The sequence below is a fragment of the Xiphias gladius genome, chromosome 12 (genome assembly GCF_016859285.1).
Source record: "Xiphias gladius isolate SHS-SW01 ecotype Sanya breed wild chromosome 12, ASM1685928v1, whole genome shotgun sequence".
In the NCBI taxonomy this organism is placed as follows: Eukaryota; Metazoa; Chordata; class Actinopteri; order Istiophoriformes; family Xiphiidae; genus Xiphias; species Xiphias gladius.
In genome coordinates, this window is record NC_053411.1 from 9,774,867 (window position 1) to 9,794,349 (window position 19,483).

Below are 19,483 nucleotides of genomic sequence, written 5' to 3' on the forward strand. Positions count from 1 at the left end.
TTCCAAAAGTGAACCCGACTCAAGGTAAACTTTTAACTGACGAGGCTCAAATGTGTCTAGTATGAGAGCTGTTAAGGTAATGATCCATCTAGAGCAGCCTGCAGAATTTATTTTCTTAGCCTTGCTCTCTGTGACACTCAAATGTGGGTGGAGAGAAATCGTAATTTGCACTGGAACAGATTGAAATGCAAGTGACGACAAGTGAATCCAAGAAGCTTTAATTGACACTGCTATTTAACAGAGTCCCTAATTGTCTGCCATATCAGTTAACTTGTCACTCTCTGGCCTTATATACTTTGTGGTGGCTAGTGTCTGTAAGCAGGACATGGACATTATAGTAACACATTCTCTCAGCAGATGTCTAAATGTTTAATGTGCATTGAGTGACATTCTGCCCCTCACTGTGTCATTAGCTTCCCTCTCTCTCTAATCAAGCCCTTTCAGTCCAATTGGGAGCCGGAGATAACTCTGTTATAATGAGAACACCCACATTCTGGCTGGTGGAATGAGTCATGTTTTGTGCCTCTACAGTCTTGTTTTCACCACGGTGTTGTAAGGTTTGTCATTAAGCAAAAAAAGGCTACAGGCAGTCTATTTGTATGAAAAAGCTAAAGGCTGTAATTGGACTTAATATTGTGGTTCTAATTAACAGTGCAGGTTTTTCACACAGACAAGTTGACCAGATTGCCCTAAGAGGGTGTTGTTTTCATTAGGTTCAGTAGGAGCTTATTTGATTGATGACAGTTCAAACTGTCATAAAATTGCTCAAGGTATGAAGAAACATGGACATACTGTGCATGCACTTGTAGTTTAAATGAAACCCTCGGTGTACATTTAAGATGAATATGCTTTATTTATCTTGTAATAAGTAGAGTGTTCATTAAAATGCTAATATGATGGCATCAGATCTTTGCATTTAAGGTGGCTTTTAATGTCTCTTTTTTCATGTGTGATTAGAAAATCGCCATAGAAGGTGAAGATTTAAAGTAAAAATGAGCAAATTATGAATTTTTAATCATTATCCATTACTGGAAGTTGATTACTATTAAATTACCCCACTCATTATGTTATAAAAAGTGGGCCTTGAGGATGATATTCATATAATGGATTTTAAACATTCAGCTTTGTGCCTTCAGCCTTGCATGTTTTTGCTGTGACAGCATCATTTTTTATCACCTAATTATTGATTATAATTGATAACTTTACCAATTTACAAGCCTTTTCTACTGCCCTGAATGGCTTTTTTCATCTTACATAGCTCTTCTAGTGCTATAACTTTAGTTGCCATGATTATAAAGTAAAAACATTAACATTCCTCAACTTGGTTATAAGGATTTAATTTTTTTTTTTTTGTACAGTTTTGAAATGAAGTAAAGTGTATTTAAAGAATAATATTCCTGGCATGAGAGAAATTGTATGCAGTTTGTTGATTTCATTACTGAATTTAAATAATAAGGCTAGATTGAATGTATCATAACAAATGTGAAAAATCCTGTCAATAGGCGAAATAGTTTTCTTCCTTCCAAATACTTACTTCAAAGTTACTGACGAAATGCAAGTTGGATCTTTATATCATTTCCATTTATTGTGGACTCTGATTGCAGTTGAATGCATTTTTAGAATTTCTCTGGCAATTGTGAAAATTGAAGTATGGCACATAATGCCCCCCCCCCAAAGAATACAGATTATTGTACGGTTGAAACCAGTGTCGCAGTATGTAAAAATCTGTCAGCCATTGTTTCTCATATATGATCTTACATGAGTTGTTTTCATGACAAAAAAAAAGGCATTCTGAAGTTTTTTGGGGGGGAAAAATGCAAATGAGTTAAAAATCAGACCTTTTCATTGAAATATGATGTAGAGGATGGAGGGGAAGACAGGAGCAAGCTGCAATCACTCAAAGGTAGTATTTGGAACATCAAATAACCTTGAAAAATACTGACCAAGAAAAAACTTATTTCAACTTGTGCAACCTTCAACAAATAGTTACATATTCCTTGCAATAATCGCAATGTCTGAGTTTCAGTTGTGTCTATCAACAGACTACATTCAAGTGTTATTCAAAAGATTTTGTAAACAGTTCACAGTTCCCTTACAGTGAACCATACTTGGCATTGAACATGCATTGCAAACCCTTTTTTTAAAAAAAAATATTATATTGGGTTGCTTTTAATCAAAACTACAAGCCAATCTTTTTCTTTTAACTCAGTGGAGAGGCTGTAAACTGCAAGGTAATTTTAACATTTATTGATTTGAATTATTTGCCACAAACAGCATTTAATACAGTCCAGTAATTCATCTTACCGATGTACATAATATCTGTCCAGCCTTACTCAACCACTGTGAAATCCATTTCTATCAGCTTGATGTAGAGGGAAGGAAGCTGAATAACAGAGGCGAGATTTCCAGCCTCACTTTGCTGTGCGTTGTGCGAGCGCGACCAGTTTACCTGAACACACCCACCTCCATTTGATATATTACTTTGTGCTGTAATGCACCACAACACACTATAAATCAGTATACCTTTGTGGGCCATCTGCAGTCCAAACACATTTATTTTGCTCCCAACTCACAGATGATGCAGTGCGTTTTGATTATTATTTTTTCCTTGTAAACCACAACAAATCCCCAGGAAAATCATCTATGAGTTTGAGCATCCCATACAAAATGAGCTGGCTCAGTCAAACTAAACCTCATGCGACCTCCACAACCCACTTCCTTCATAAGCATAGCTCTTCTCCCCCATATGTTAAATTGACTGGGTTGTGGGCATTCATTCAACTTGAGCATTTTTTTGAGTTTGTATATAGAGGGATCCAGACTTGCTTGGCATAGCATAAGGCAGCAATACTTAAGTGAGAAAGGATGGATTTAGCAGCTCAGCTGGTGGCAGGGCACAAAAGAGGGGAGGGAGTGGGGGAGAACAGGCGGAAATAGTTGGCCAAGCAAAATGGTTGCATTAGGCTGCAGTTAATGACCTTCCTTGTCCTTGTCCCTAGGATAATATGACCTGTGGAGACACAAATTTAACTAGCTCGGTGCAAAAAAAAGCCGCTATGCTCAGGAGAGGACCTGACCTTTTGCAATAAACACCGACAAATTCGAAGAAAGGCTGAAAACTCCATCCAGTCAGCTACTTACTGAGTGTGCTTCTCCTTATCATGCTTTGCGATTTATATGCTTGATACGACACACCTGTCATCTCTGTAGGGAGATGCTTTGACCTGTTACTTGCTGTTCAAGTATCAGCTGTCTTACCAAGATCAAGAGTCTGCAGCCATGCTACTGGCTCTGTCACGTCAGCATGCTAACACGCTCACAGTGACAACGCTAACACACCAACAACATGATGTTAAGCCAGTATAAATTTTTACCATGTCCAACATCTCAATTTAACAGGTAAGCATGCTAACATTTGCTAATCAACACAAAACACAAAGTGTATCTGAGCCTGATGGGATTTTGCAACAGAGGGGCTCACCAAAGTCACTAGGATTCATCCATTGACTACTATAGATATCCATACTAAAAGTCATGGCAATCCATGAGTCTGGAGCAAAGTGGTGTACCACCAGTGCGGCATTGCCATCAATAGAGCCATGCCGCCAGCATGGCTAAAAATCCGGCTGTTATTACCATTTATTGGCTCGTTTGGCCTCATGAAATGTCAAAAAAATGGAATTGGCTTGAACTAGCACAGTTTTTTCAAAGTGACTGTAATCTAAGCCGGTTTCTTTCTTTGTCACTTGATATTAAAGGTATTTGATTGAATGTTTTCTGCTTTAAAACACGACTGGATCAAAAGTTACCCAGTACTCTGTGATACTGCTCTCAGGTCGACTGCAGAGATATGACCATGCTGTGACTATATTACAGATCTTGTGTTTTTTTCAAATTATTTCCGGGGTATGTGATAATTAATGTGTTATCTGATACAGCATGATATGAAAGGATTAGAACACCTGTGAATAACCTTGGAACGCACGCCATAGTTGTCCCTGCAATTGTGCTCAGTTTGATACCTCTCAAATCCAAGGGCTCACAGCACAAAAGGCTGCGCTGAAATAATATGTGGTCTCATGGAAATGCTGGAAGGTAGGCTTAGGGTGGCCTTTATCACAATTTTAATTTTGTCCTAGAATAACACTCCCGCAATCTTCTATAGTTTGCTTTGTTGCCATGTGGATAAGCATTGGTAAAAAAAAAAACACAGTGGAATCAGCTGAAAGGTAAAAAGTGAGACAAATTGTGATATTAGCTTGAGTAGAACGTTTTTTTTTTTACAATCTATGGCATCTTTTCTCATCAGGCTTCTTTTTCATAGCGACAGCTGTCGAATCAAATAAGGTCCAAAGAGAAAAATGCTTCAGAAATGCTTTTTTAAAAATTTCCAGTTTGTGCCTTAACTTTTTTTTTAATCATATTTGCAATCTAGTGTTTTTATTCTTTATTTCAGACACATTGTCGGTGACTCACACACGGGTGTGCACAGCACCAGACCACTTAAGACACCCATCACACAGTCTTGTTGTGCGCATTCAGGCGACATCGATTGAGTCTCCCTTTCTGTCCCTCTTCAGGTCGCACCATCATTTTGTCCACACACCACATGGATGAGGCAGACATCTTAGGTGATCGCATTGCTATCATCTCGAACGGCAAGATGCGCTGCTGTGGCTCCTCACTCTTCCTCAAGAAATGTTTCGGCAGCGGCTACTACCTCACTCTGGTCCGAGATGGGACCGAAAAGATGACAGCCCAGCGTAATGGTATTATACACAGTCAGGCCATAGAGGTACGAACAGATGGCGTATGTAGTTTCTGGATACTGATTAGATTTTGAACGTTGCATCTTCTGTTGCTGTCCACTTATACAGTGGCCGATTCCCTCAGTTGTCACTTGATGGATTTTCATTCCAGTATTGGCCAGGTGGACTGGATTAAATTAGTCTGCTTTCAAATCTTCAACACAGATGAACAAACAAACAAACAAAAAAACACAGATTAATGCTGCTTTAAACCTGTGAAGTGGAACTTTTCTCTCCCCCTTCTGGCAGTAAGAGAAATTACACAAACACTGTCGCATACAAAGAAATGTATACAGTTCTAAGACAATAATCCATCATTTACGTAGAGTAATTGTAACAGCTACATAGCCAACTCCAAATATTTTACAACTGGCAACCTGTCCAACAGCAGTAAGGGAACACCCATGTCTGTCTTCAGTCCCCTCTCTTCTTTCAGCGCTCTCCAACAAGAAAAGCCATACCAAGGGTAATCCATGCTTCTCCCCCTTGTCGATCGCTTTCTTTTTCAGACTGGAATCCCTCCTCTGAACACGTAGTTTCTTTTTAATCTGGATCATAAGAAACTTTTGTTGGAGGTTTCCTAGGTTTTTCTGTCATACTCCTAGTTGCTGTAGCCTATTCCACCTCTGTCGCTACAGTTGCTCTCCTCTTCAGCTCTTGCAAGCTTGCAGGTTTGACGTAAAACGCATTGCTAACGTTGTGTCAGTGCGGTAATGTCGCCACGGACACCAGATTTAAATATATCAGATATACTTCGAAATACAAAGAGTTTTAGCCGGAATCAGCATTGTGTGAACTCTGACCTGGCAAGGGCTTGAATGTATGAATGCATTTATATGTAAAAGTACCACACTCCAGCTTTAAGCATATATAATACATAATGTTCTTTTTAGGAATATGCTGATTTTCAGTCCCGGTAACAGTACAGCTGGTAGTTGCAACCATGTTTTTCGCTATTTAATTAAACACAAAAAACACTGATAGGGTTAAAGTGAAATATATTGTAAGTCACAATATAGGAGAGAAACAAACCTTATCACAAGAAGTCAAAGGCGAGTCTCTCAATAGCAAGACTCTTACAATATTCTTTATAGTGTTTCTTGAGTAAAAAAGAACTTAGTCCCAATTAGTTATCTTTACTTCAACCCAAACACATCATCCAATAAGATAGAAAACATATATAATGTTCACGCACTGCTCATGCACAGGCCATAAATTAAAACTCAGACAGACATAGCTTGGCTTACTTCCGTTTATGGTAAGCTACAGGCTGCTCCATGGGTAGGCTCCCCTGGTCTCGTAAAACATCTGTCTAAGGCCCCTGGGAGAGACCGTGAAACTTCTATAGGACCATCACCAAAAGTGAATAAATGATAAACCAACTTTTCCCTCAAAGTTTGACACATGTTGACTCAACCAAAATCTGGCACCTGGAAGCTACCTTGGTTTTGTTTCAGAGAGTAAAATTTTGCATATTTTTGAACCATATGGCCGAGGCAAAGGCAGGTTTTCAGATTCTATATTAGTTATGGTTTTGTATATTTCAAATAGAATTTAATACCTTTTTATCACTTGGGAACTAAATAGATTTTCAATACTGATTGTCAAGCACTAAAAGTTGGCACTCACCATCAGCCCCCTGGGATTTGCAGCGTTGTTTACTTATTTTCAAAGTGGATACAGATTTCCAGTCATAATTTTAGACGATGTCTGGGGTTTTTGCCTTTTATTTGAAAGCTGACGGTAGAGACGGAAAGGAAACGTGGGGTAGAACAAGGGGGATAACAAGAAACAAAGATCCCTTGTTGTGAATATATACTTTGCGTCTCCACTAGGCAACTAGGCCATGGGGACATCAGATCATATTTTATTTAGGCAATTTGTTTATTCGTGTTTTTAATTAACATCTAACATTGAGAAATTTGACTTATTTTGCTGAATGAATAAGACGGCTAGGATAAACACATTAATATTCCTCAAAGTAAATTGATTTGGTATTCTCAAGGATATTTCAAAACTGCACATGGCTGTTGACAGACACAACACTGGCTGTGCGGCCTCATTATCATCAGATAAACACAAATTTGATGATTAGGACCCCTGCCCAACCATGCAATTACCCTTCTTTTTTTATCCTTATTAAAATAACTTCACATAAATTTGCTGTAATTGGAAGGGGATCATTCTTTTTGACATCATGTATCAAGAAAAAAACTTTAGCTGTAAGCCCCTTTGGCACAACAGTGACCTCTCTCTAGTCTATTATTGAACAATGCTCCCTCTGACTTTCCTGAGTGCTCGCTTTCTCTCTTGCCACCCTCCCCCTATAATGATCTGTGTTTAGTCTCTCCCAGCATGAGAATTGGCAAACGCCTACGTGCTGGATGATACTAATTGTCACCGGGGAGAGGGGTGATTCTCGCTCTTGCTCGCCAATGGTGCCTCGCACACTTAGTTTTAATCAATAGGAGCAAATGAACAAGATGCACTGATGCCAGCAGGGCTACAACAATTACCATTAGTCTGAAGGCTCTTTGAGGTGAGCAGATTCATTTGTTCGAAATAAATAAATAAACATGCAAACACCTTTGTGGGCAAGGTAGACTAGTAGCCCCTTTCCTGGATGATGACTTTGTAATTCACTGGAAGATTTTGCAATTACACAGCCGATAACTGGGCTGGACAAAGCTTGATTGTCCTGATCTCATTTCAGTGTTGTACTCCATTTAATAAATGTCATAAAGTTATTTAAAAATGAACTGAGGTTTATTCAACCTTTGTTGGATTTAAAATGTCATCTTCATTTCTTAGATTGAAAAGATTGCGGTGTTCCATTGAAGCATTCCCCGTTGTTGCTTGCATTCAGCTTTGTTTAGAGCAATTAAATAGAAACTTGTGGATGGCATCCATTATTTGATTAATGTAAGACGGGAATTGTCAAGCAGGCACTGCTCATCATTCTAAGTGGTAAGGAATGATAAAGCCTTTCTAATCCAATTCTGATTAACAGGTGAAAGACTGCCCTTTGAGGAGCAGCCCAGATGATGGCATCAGCAGCCAAAGCTGGAACAACTCTCATCCCTCAGGTACAAACTTTACCTCTGTTATTGCAAATTTCAGATTAGCACTACACAAATTTATGGCCTTGATGTCCTTTTCATGATGCCATGAAAATAGTTGGTACAACAACATTTGAACAACAAAAAAATTGGTGTGACTATTTCAAGCAATACTCAAAATTCTGTCCTCATATATAAAACAAACTCGGCACCAGGACAGCCCTCTTCAAGACAACACAAGAGTTTATGAACAGTTCCAAATCAGGAAATCAATAACCATGGTACCTCTCAAAATAGCATAGTCCAGATGTGCTGAAGATCCATTAGCTCGTAGATTTATTTCCACGTTTTCAATACTGAACCAACAGAAGTAGTAATTTAGCTGCTGCCTTGAGATGCAGTTCAAATGTTCTAACTACTAGTATAGTGCACTTTAAAGTAGAGGGCTAGATACAAATGGGAAAGAATGATTTTCAGTGATAGAGAGAGGGTTAGGACAGCTTTGTGAGTGCAGAAAAACTGTGAGACAGTAAGGGAAATAACTGACATTTGAAACTAAAAATACTATGCATGTAAAAATTTATGTAAAAATACAATGTTTTTTGAAAATCATATGTCGGAGGATGACAAATTCCCTGCAAACGAGGGATGATCTTGATCGCTAGCTCTCTTGCAGTGTCTGTTTGTAGAGGGGAGTTCACGCATCACGTCACCTTGTTAGCTGAGCTTGCTCCTCAGCTCTGCTGATTGTCAGCTGATGGGACACCCGTGTCATGGACAGTTCTCGAGTGACTATTGTCCACTCTTCCAGAGTTTGGTGGTCTTCGCGAGGAGTTTTGAGCCCAAGCATTCACTTCCATAATAAATAGCAGCAGGACTGGTCCTTCAAATTCAATTGAAAATTTTCTGGAAATTAGATGTAAATTGACAGGTATTTTTATTCCCATCGCTACCCAGAAAAGCATCAGCATCAGTTTTGCTTTGTCCATCTTTTATCCCATGTGTAGCTATTGTCTTTTCCACACTCAAATATATTTCATTTTCCCAGTTTGTACAGTAATGTTGGAGGGTGCATGGATTTCAACTGTATTCTTAAATACAGTCTCTCACAAGTTTTGTAGAATACTCAGAAATGTAAATACGAAGGGCTTAAAAATACCCCCATTATCTTGGATAACCAGCGTTTAATGGTAAATCCCATTTGACATACTCTTAGTTATTTTTTGGATTTTTTAAACTGAGGCTGTTACATACCAATCCAAAACTGACGGTCTTAATTCAAGTTATCAAGCAATTTAATTGTGGAGTTTACAGTAAAGTGTTTTAGGCAAATGGCTCAAACAATTAAAAACTCGCCTCTGTTTCTGACTGACTTTGAACAGATATTGGCCAAAGAAAACATATGATGCTGGTTATTTGATTTGTTTTGATCATTCCTAGCCTTGATCATGTAAACAGACATGCTCATGCAAGACATGATCAAAAAAAAAAAACTCTCAGTTGGGCTCCAGGTTATTATGCATAGATATCAAGGCAAAATCAAACGTGCTCATTCCTTCAAAATAAATATACTTGTTTACATATAAGCTAGAAAAATGCCATACAACTAGTCATATTTCCACAATTGACAGCACATTTCTCTTTATTACCACACAAACCAGCAAACAGACAGAAACACACGACCAACACATTTTCACAAATAATTGCCTGATGTTTGAAGCAGATCCATTTACTTCTTCATAAAGCACCAGGCCGTTGGTTGTTAAGCTGCAGTAATTATGTATGAGAGGTTCTGGATCAATAATGGATGCATTGCATTCTGCAACACTGGCCTGATTGATTCTTCGCTAAGACCCAGCTTCAGAATGGACGTGGCAGGGGAATTATGTCTACTGATGTGTTTCAGTATGTTTAAAGGTCAGAGCTTCAGGTATGTTGTTACCCCAATGTTACACGGTAGTTTTTAAAAGGTTTTCAGCGAAGCTTCTCTGGTGTTACACTGTATCAACATTTTAATTCATTTAAATATTATATTTCTTTGCAGCTGGTAGTGTTGGTTGTTCGTGAACTCTCTGTCTGTTATATCACTCTAATGAATAACTTTCAACAACGATGAAAGGTACATGAAAAGAGGGATGGAAACGTGTATTTTCCACCAAGGTCCGTTGTTTGCGTACGTGCAATCTTGCCATCCCTTTGAGTTTGCATTGTGAGTTCTTTTGCGGCTATTCATCCGGCAGGTTTGACAGCTGTGGGTCAACTTGTGAGGCGTCATGTCCCTGAGGCAGTCTTCTTGGAGAGCATCGGTCAGGAGATCAACTACATACTGCCCTATGGTGGAGCCAGAGATGGGACCTTTGCTCTGCTCTTCCAAGAGCTTGACCTGGCCATGGCTGACCTCGGCCTGACCAGCTATGGCATCTCTGACACCACACTGGAGGAGGTACGCTAAGCGTGGGAAGATACAAGCATGCACACATATAGAGAGACCTCCTACTTACACGCACATAACAGAACATACTGTAAAAGTAAACATGCAAAGTTATTCTTGTTTTTCTTTTCTTTCTTTGTCTTCTTTTTCTTTTGTTATTGCTGTAATTTGACTTTACACTATACTTACTCTTCTTTTCTCCTCCTCCTCCTCTTTCCTCTACTCTCTCCTCAAATCTCTCCGTCACAGTGGTAACACTTTGATAAGCAACTTTACATTTTAGGTAATATCTTAAAAACTGCGAGGTCTAGAATATACTGTATATATATTTTCAGGTACAGTACCAGTGCCAGGTAATTGCAATTATAGACCCTTTTATGGGAGACAGTTTGACTTGTCAAAGCAGGTGCACAGGTGTAAATAATAACCTTAACATTAGCTCTGTTCCATTAAGTGTCCCAGTATGTCAGGGTCTGAGCACGCACAATACCAGAGCCCTGGGACTGGCTCATCGAAATGGAATGCAGCAATCATTAATTAATCCTACTCTGACTAGTGAAAATGTCTGCTGTGATTTTCATGTCAATACTTTACATGGCTTTTTAAAAAGTTTTTTTTTTTTTTAAACTTTTAATCTAAATTTTTGATGTTTTTCCTTAAAAGTTGTTTCAGTCTCAAATCAATGTCACATAAAGCCATCTGTGGGCTTTACAAATATGTTACACACGGTCTTGAAAAAATCTGCATTTGTGGCCAATGCTGTATGACATGTATTAATGGTTGAAGCCCTGTGAACTGCTAAACAGAGCTTCTCCTGAGCCGGATTCTAAAGCAAACAAATGCAAGTGTTCAATGAAATTTGGATGAACAGGAAAGTTGAACAGACCACAGGCGGTCAGTATGTTTGGAGTTCCTCTTACACAGTGGCTTTAATCTCTGCTAGATTTTACACTATGTTTATTTCAGCTTTTTGTATCATGTGTATGTTATAGATTTTTTTGTTCTTGTTTGCCACGATGGACAAAAGAACTTCATGATGAAAATATCTTTGCTGTCCAAAGAAAACCACGTATTTCAGTTTTAACTAACTTTAATTTTTTCAGAAAAACGGAAGCACTTAGTGTACCTTAATAGGCCGAGAAAAAAAAAAAATCCTACGCATTTTGCTAAAAGATCCATTAAAAATGCATTGTCACAAATCTGAAAATAGGAGTGTTTTTTTCAGCTCATGAAAAGTTGAGGATTTGGAGATTGTCACAGTGATGTCTACAATCAGAAAAGGGAGGCAAATTCCCTGAATGATTAAAACTAGACCTTCCAAACCTACATAAAGTAGCTCTTTTTGTGAAGTGGCTTGAATTGCGTGAGACCACATTTTATCATGCTGGATATGCCAGACGACGTTCCTCTGGCATCGCCATCCCTGCACACGAGGCAGTCACAGCCCAGACTGCGCTCGTTGGTGATTCCCTGATGGTGGAACGAGCCACGACATGTTATCAGAGCAGGGACATCACTCTCCCTCTCTCCATGAATCTCTTGAAGACGCATCTCTTCCAAGAGTAACTCATTACACCTCTAACATGCCTAACTAGCACTTAATGTGCACTTTCGGTGCACTTCTTTACCTGATCTCCTTGCACTTTGTCTAATTGAACAAGTCCAAGGTCTCCTACTGTACCGAAGCTTTAGTGTTGTCCCTCACTTGCAAGTCGCTTTGGATAGAGCATTTGCCAAATAGGTAAATGTAATGTAGTATTATCAGCAGGGTAACATAATTCTGAAAGACGCTTTAGTGGAGTACCATTTTACTTGCAGTTGCATATTTCAACTTATTATTAAAACTGATATCCTTGCTGTCAAATAAATTCTCCCCATGAGCACTGACCGCTGGACTAGTGGTGGTAGTAGTAGTATTGTCGTTGTTATCATTACACATAAAGTACAGGGTCTTATTTCTTGTAAACAGATGACTCACGCAGTATGTTTGACATGCAGACCAGTCCTGGATTATAAAACTTCATGTAACTCAGACATGAATCAGACACTCATGGCCTGTAGGCAACGTGAATAATTCTTTTTGATTATTTAGAATTGAGACTCGACAAGGTTATTTCGCCATCCATGTTTTCTGTTGAAGTCCAGCTACACTTCAGCTGAAATAAACAGTGATTCTCCGTATACTGCAGCAATAAACAAAGGCTGATAGACAATATGTTGCATGGAAGTTAGTCATATAATCATATTTGATCTAGTCATTGTAATGAATAGCTGTTATATGATATCGGTAACTCTATTTTATGTAGTTTTGACTGAAATAATGCACCACATAAAATCGCACTCATTCATTCGTAGAAGTGTGCAGAGACCTTTTAGAGCACAGGTGTTGAGACCGGGCTTAGCATGCACGGCAGAATGAAATAAGGAAAAGTCACTTGGAAATTTTTCACAAACAGGGAGATGTATTTATCTTGATATATGGCCTGAATAATAAATGAAGTCAAGGAGGGCACTTCTCTTAGAGAGCCCCATTGGCAGGTGCTCAAATAAAGGTTAGTCTCTCTGTGGATGCACCACCCTGATTGGATTCTAAGCAGAAACTTGACAGGGAACGCTGGAATCTGCATCAAACCTGTGTGTCCACTTTTAGCCATAATAGGAGCTTAAATAACACACAATCACTGCAGTATCATTGCTTTTCATTCATCCTGCTTGTCTACATGCTTATAAGGTGATGGGAAACGCACCGTAGCTGTCATAAGACACTATGCTCATAAATGATTTGTTTTTCACAGATATTTCTTGCAGTGGCTGAAGATACCGGAGTGGACGCAGAAATACAAAGTAAGGAGACATGATGTATGCATGCTAGCACATTCTAGAGGGATAACGCTATCATGTATAATGCCTCTTGGGAAACACTGACGTGGCTTAAACGCAACCACAAACACAAAAAAAAAAAAAAAAAAAAAAAATTCATTCATTCTTAACTCTGTAGATATTGTGTCAGCCGGCTACAGAGCCAAGTTGGACAGCCACAGCTGCGTGATAGACCAAAACACATCAAGTCAGCAAATTCCTAGTCATATTCCTCTTTAAACATTAACATCTTCTTGTTTGAGCTACAATTTTGCCACCATTGTTGACATAGCTAATGACACTAATATATTCAACAATTCTCTAATGTATTGTGGCGCTAACTTTGCATTTTTCCACTTCAGTTATACATTTGGGTTTTTTCTTTTCAGTCAGAATCTGGCTGCCACACAAGACACTTCTGCATGGCTTTTGACACTAAGCAGTGATGCTGCTTAATCATTCTGTATTAGGCTGAGCCTCCATTGTAGCATTGTTTGCAATATTTGCAATAGTGACTTAGTTGTCTCAGGCAAAAATCATTTTTCTTGTGTGCATGTTATTTTTGTCTGCCCCTGTGCAGACACATTGCACATACAGTAGACTCGTACAGAATGATGATGTGTTTTCTAACTGTTCTTGCTCACTGATTGACCTCAGTGGATAAATCTTCCAGTCCCCTATTTCCAGCGTTTTTGTTTGTCTTCACGAAACAACTTCACTTTTAAGTTTTTCTCAAAATTGGTTTCCCTTCACGTTCCTAAAACACCTGGGCTTGGGCTTTTACAGAGAATAATACGGCGTCTTGCAGGGCAGGTAGCTATTCTTATTGTTATTTATAACCCCAAATTGGGTCAGGCCAAAAAAAAAACAACATATCTTATTTGTATTCCCACAGCAACAAAGGAGCTGTTGGTTAGAGACTGCAAAAGAAGCTCCCGTGAATCCAAGCGGAAAAGCATCGCCAGCGACCGCGCTACACCAGAGCAAGTCGCCAGAATGAGTGGCAAGTCTCTCCAAATTTATCATACAATTATTTTTTTGCAGGCGGAAGCTCAATTTAACACTTCAGAATGTATCTAACAATGCGGAAAGTTAATTGATTACTAATATTAATGGGTTTTCCTATATTTCAAATAGAATTTTTGTACAATAAACTATTATCCTTGTTCCTTTCTGTTTTTCATGCAGAAAGATTCACAAGTAAAGTGGAGGGTAGGTACTGTATTTTGTCTTTACTACTGACTAACTTAGTTTTATTATACCAGCAAGTCTGTTCTTCTACACACCATTCATTCTTCAATTATGAACTTCATTTAGTTTGGCTTTAATTTGACTGTTTCACCTCGGTAGCCATTTTGAAAAGAGGGCATAAACAAGAGCTCTGTCTTCAGAATAAGTCATTTTCAAACAGATTTTCCTTCCAATCCATCCAACTTTATCTGACCTGTCTTTTCACCTTTTCAATTTTGCCCACACAAAAGAAATTCACTTTCATAGTGTCTTCCATCATGAAAATCGTTTTCAATCAGAATATGTTTTATCATATTAATGATTACTGTGTGAAAATATAGTGCTTTTTTTTTTTTTAATAACAGTATTCTTGAAGAGTGTGAGACAGGAAACAAAGGTATCTACACAGCCTTTGTATTATCACCCTTTTCCTCCTGAGTCACATCCAAATACCATTTCCAAATTCATGGTATGTTTAAACAAAACAAAACAAAAAAAAGTTGCTACACAGAGGAATGAGCAGGTGCAACTGGCAGGTTTAACACTTATGTTAAATTTGATCTGCCCATTAGCTTTGCTGGAAAGTGTGCTCAGCAGGACTTTTACATATGCATAGATGATAAGTAACACGGGTTAATGTCCACCTCAGACTTAAAGAGGAACGCCAGTGTCAGTGGGAAGGGATCCACGGTCATCACTGGGTGGGAGCTGATCAGGAGGCAGTTCCTGGCGCTCTTTATCAAGCGCTTCCACCACGCCAGGAGGAGCCGCAAGGGACTCATTGCCCAGGTAATGGCCTCAGTCTGTCATAATGATGAATTGAAGGGTTATACTAGGAGGGTTGCATGGGAGGATCAAGGTAGGATTGTATGAAATACATGTTGGCTTTCAAAATCAGTTAATGGCATATATGATAGAGGAAGCTAATTTCAGATCTGGAGGGAAAAGTCATGTCATCCATCTTAAAGGAGTCAGTACGGGGGGGAATTCAACCTGTTGGAGAAGAAATCGACACAGGAGGCGATACTTTGAAAAATGTGAAGAGCAGCACCCAGAATGATGTAACATGATGTCAATAAACTGCACATCATCTTTACCTCCCAAAAGATGCCACGTGTTATACCAAAGACTAAAGACGGCATGAACATTTGTTTATTGCTGCTGCAGAGAGGATTTTGCCCTTTTGATCAATCAGGGAATGTGTCACCATTGGGGAGCAGACATTTTTCAGTCTCACCTTTGCACTCTGACATGATGTCATGCCTTGTGCTGCCAAAAAGCAGTTAAAACATTTGTGTGTCAACCAAGTGCGTCAGCGAAAGGTGTTTTTGCTGGCTGCAGTTAGAGTACCATCAGTTTTACCTGATCCCTGTGATTGGCACCAGAAAGGCAGAGTGACACCTATGATTTGTTTTTCCTTCATTTTCCTGTGTGCTAATCATGTGTTTTCATTATCTATGTATTAAAAGTGATCACGTAACAATTACAGAGATGACAGACTGCTATTAGCCTATTAAATATACATCTATATTATTTTCTTCCTCATAAATATAATTTCAAAAGTCAAAACCAATAAACAGATGTAATTTAAAAAAGTCAAAACCAATTTCAGAAGGTAGCAATTTCCAGGGTACTTAAATGATTTTTTTTCCACAAGTTTTAAAAAGTTCTGACTTAAATTGTGTTGACACTCAGACCAGATAGAGAGAGGGAAAGAGAGAGAGAGAGAGAGAGAGCGAGAGAGAGAGAGAGAGAGAGCAACGTTTCACCTTTATGAGGTGTATGGGTTGTTCTTGTAATTTGCTGCAGTACCAATCCCCATTAGTCATTGTCAATCTTGGACGTCCCTCTTCAGTGGGGACGCAGAGCAGGATAGAAGGATAAGTGTGTGAGTGTGTATGTACAAGGGTGCACATTGTCTGCAAGGGCACACCTCCAACCTCTCCCTCTTTATTCATTTAGCAAAAGCCCCCCCCCCCCAAATCCTGTCAACAGCTCCCATTGTCAGCAGATATGATTGTGTGGTGAGGTAATCTTCTCCAATACAAGCAGTTAGAGGAATATAAAAGAGATTATGACATGTAACACAAAAGGAGTGATTTATGGGGAGGAAAGTTGGGGACAGGCGAGTCTTGGCAATGTGAGAATCAATGTGAGGGAGTAGCAGCTATTGGTAATGTTGCGGTGGTGAGCTGAGGGGTTCACACTGAACTGACCACAACACCCTATTTAAAGCGCCAGCAACCTTCCTGTTAAACTGTAGATGATGTACACTCTGTAATTCAGAACGTCTGTTGTTTTTGTATATAACTGCGACTACAGCGTGGCTCATGAAGTGTTCCTTTGTTGTATTTAAGTTTCCTATATTCTTTTTGTTTACTGTTGAGAATATAATTGTTTTTACATTGGAGATAACAATAGGTTTACTGACTGTATGCTATATTTTGTCTGAATGCTATGAAAATAAAAACAAAACCCCACGATAAAATACATAATATCCAAGGTGATGCTATTATCCACTTTAACAGAAGGTGCAGCAATAAAACTATTATTCACAAATGAAATTGGATAGACAGAAATGTTTGTTGAGGAAACAAACTCATTCTAATAAGCTATTTGAGTTTGGAGGAAATAAAACTCTTCTTAATCGTGTTCTGTTGTTTATACCCATTTTGCATATAATCCTGTCCTCTTCTTTAAATTCCCACTAAACTTGAGAATGCCATAAACTCATGTATTGTTCATGGGAGTACTTTGGCTTTGTGAGCATAATGACTTCGCCCTGTTTTCTCGCAGATCTCTCTCAATGGAAGAGGTACCAGCTGTCACCTGCAATTACAGCTGAGAAAGAGAGAAAAAGGGAGGGAGTGTGTGCAACAGAAAAAGAATAGTTCTTTCTTTCGCAGTCTGCCATTAAGCTTTTCACTCTCATTTCTGCTCTTTATCTTTCTTCCAAGCACATTTCCATGGGCATGCAGTAAATTTAGGATTTTCAATTGTAACATCGTGAATTGGCCTGGCAAATTGCATGCCCCGCAATTAATCAAGTGTATGCAAACCTCCTCCTAGCTGCAGCGTGCGTTCCAACCTTCAAGTGATTAAACATTAAAGATATCTTGCATTTTTCCCACTGACCTTTTTGTCAGCTCGAACAATGAAATGAAAAGAGAATTACATAATGGCAGAAAAGAGGATTGGATGAGGGGCGAGGGGGATAGGGGAAGCATGGCAGCGTCTGGTTTAAAAAAAAAAAAAAAAAAAACACAAAAGACAAGAGGATAGCAAGAAACTAATTATATCTGAGTGTCCAGATGGTGGTGGCAGTGTTGGAAGTGTTTAATCAAACTCATAAAGCATGCAGAAGAGCCCAAACAAGTTGGTGGGGAGCATATTAATGTGCATACATTATCACAGTGGTCCTGCTTTATTGTCGATTGCATCAGTCATTTTGTTGCACGTAATGACAGTGAGTGGGCTCGGGGAGGGGGATGATGAAATTGATCTCACACCAAAATCTTGTGCTTTCATGCTTAGACGCATAAACATGCATCTGTATCACCCATGCTGACAACCTGTGTAGACCCTACAATGTTTTTTGTCTGTTTGTTTGTTTGTTTTTCACTGAAAGGAGGTCGGCAATAACTGTACCACGCGTTAATCAGTCATTGTATTTTGTAACATTATATCGGGCATAAAATGATCGCAGCTTGTTTTCAGAGTTAAAATGACGTAGTATACATACTGCTGCACTTGTGCACTATGCGTCCGGGATTGAGTGAAGCCTCAGAAGACTGATGTTTATCGGGAACATTTCACTGTGTAACTGAGTTTACAGATGTGGCAGGATAAATGTCCTGAGCACGGAGCAGTGACATTTTAAGGAGGTATTTTGACTTAAAACTCATTACTCTCCTCCTAGGTGGTCTTGCCTGCTGTGTTTGTGTGCCTGTCTCTGATCTTCTCACTCATCGTCCCGCCTTTCACTGAATATCCCAGTCTGGAGCTGCAGCCCTGGATGTACGGTCTGCCTCAAACCACATTTTACAGGTAACCACGGATGATATAGCATTCATTGAGACGTCAATCATGTGGAATTACTGTGGTATTTTCAAACAGTTCAACACATATTTAAATTTTGATTGTTCACAACAGAAATGTGACACTTTCCTTTAAGTTTGATATCTGCTCTATTGCTGGCATAAAACAATGATTGCTGATAATACAATTCTTAACAGTGTAAAGCTTATACCCATGTTAAAACTGTTGGCTGTTACATCTTCTGTTGCTATTACCCAGAAGCAACAAGGTTTTCCAGGGGAGTATCCTCCAGCAAAGGATGTTTACTGTTATCAGAGGCAGAGGGTGTGTGAACAATTTGATGCAGAACCGGGTAGTTATTGTAGCAAACGCGGCTGATTAAATGAACGGTTGCTACTGCGACCCTGCAAGAAAGCTAAATTTCAGTGACAGCCAATCAAAAGGAAAAAGGTTGTCACACTACTGCTCATGGTGTTTGATTGCCAAGAGATTTTTGCATTGCTGAGATCATCAGTCTTGACACTGTCCTTTCCTTGGCTGCAGTTTGATATTCTGTCATTGAGAATCACAGACATAACTGGTGACAAGGCACATTCTTGTTGGACACCCACTGAGAACATGGACGTAGATACTTAACATAAAAAAACAACACACAGATGTGAAGGTTATTTTGAAAGAATCTCCTCTTATTAAGTATAACTTTATACAATAAGCAACTAAGACAGAATATATTGCTATATGACTTGACTGTATATGGGACTTGTCTTTAAGACTTTACCAAAAAGTTACAGATAATGATTTCTCCAGTCTTTGTTGTATGATTTTATAGGTATAGTCTCTACATATTCACACCAGTAAGATCAAAATTGCAGCAGCATAATTTATCCTTTTCTGTAACAACAAAAGTGCTGTAAAAATGCCGAATGTGTTCTAATAGGCATCATCGCTTATAGCATCTGTCCAAACCCTCATACTAATGTTGACACTGACTGATCTTGTGACATTAGTTGCCGTTGCTTATTGAACTTGCAGGTATTTCATTTCCCCTGGTAGACCCC

The 19,483-nt window shown here is 39.0% G+C and overlaps 1 protein-coding gene across 1 annotated transcript in view; it reads left to right on the forward strand.

Moving 5' to 3' along the window:
* LOC120797184 (phospholipid-transporting ATPase ABCA1-like) overlaps positions 1-19,483 on the forward strand; it is a 140,131-nt gene that overhangs the window by 52,894 nt on the left and 67,754 nt on the right. Inside the window, exons 22-29 of the mRNA XM_040140576.1 lie at positions 4,581-4,795; positions 7,819-7,894; positions 10,108-10,310; positions 13,094-13,142; positions 14,053-14,164; positions 14,350-14,369; positions 15,037-15,176; positions 18,307-18,434. Of these exons, the coding sequence (XP_039996510.1) occupies positions 4,581-4,795; positions 7,819-7,894; positions 10,108-10,310; positions 13,094-13,142; positions 14,053-14,164; positions 14,350-14,369; positions 15,037-15,176; positions 18,307-18,434 (943 nt within the window). The remainder of the gene's footprint in view (positions 1-4,580; positions 4,796-7,818; positions 7,895-10,107; positions 10,311-13,093; positions 13,143-14,052; positions 14,165-14,349; positions 14,370-15,036; positions 15,177-18,306; positions 18,435-19,483) is intronic.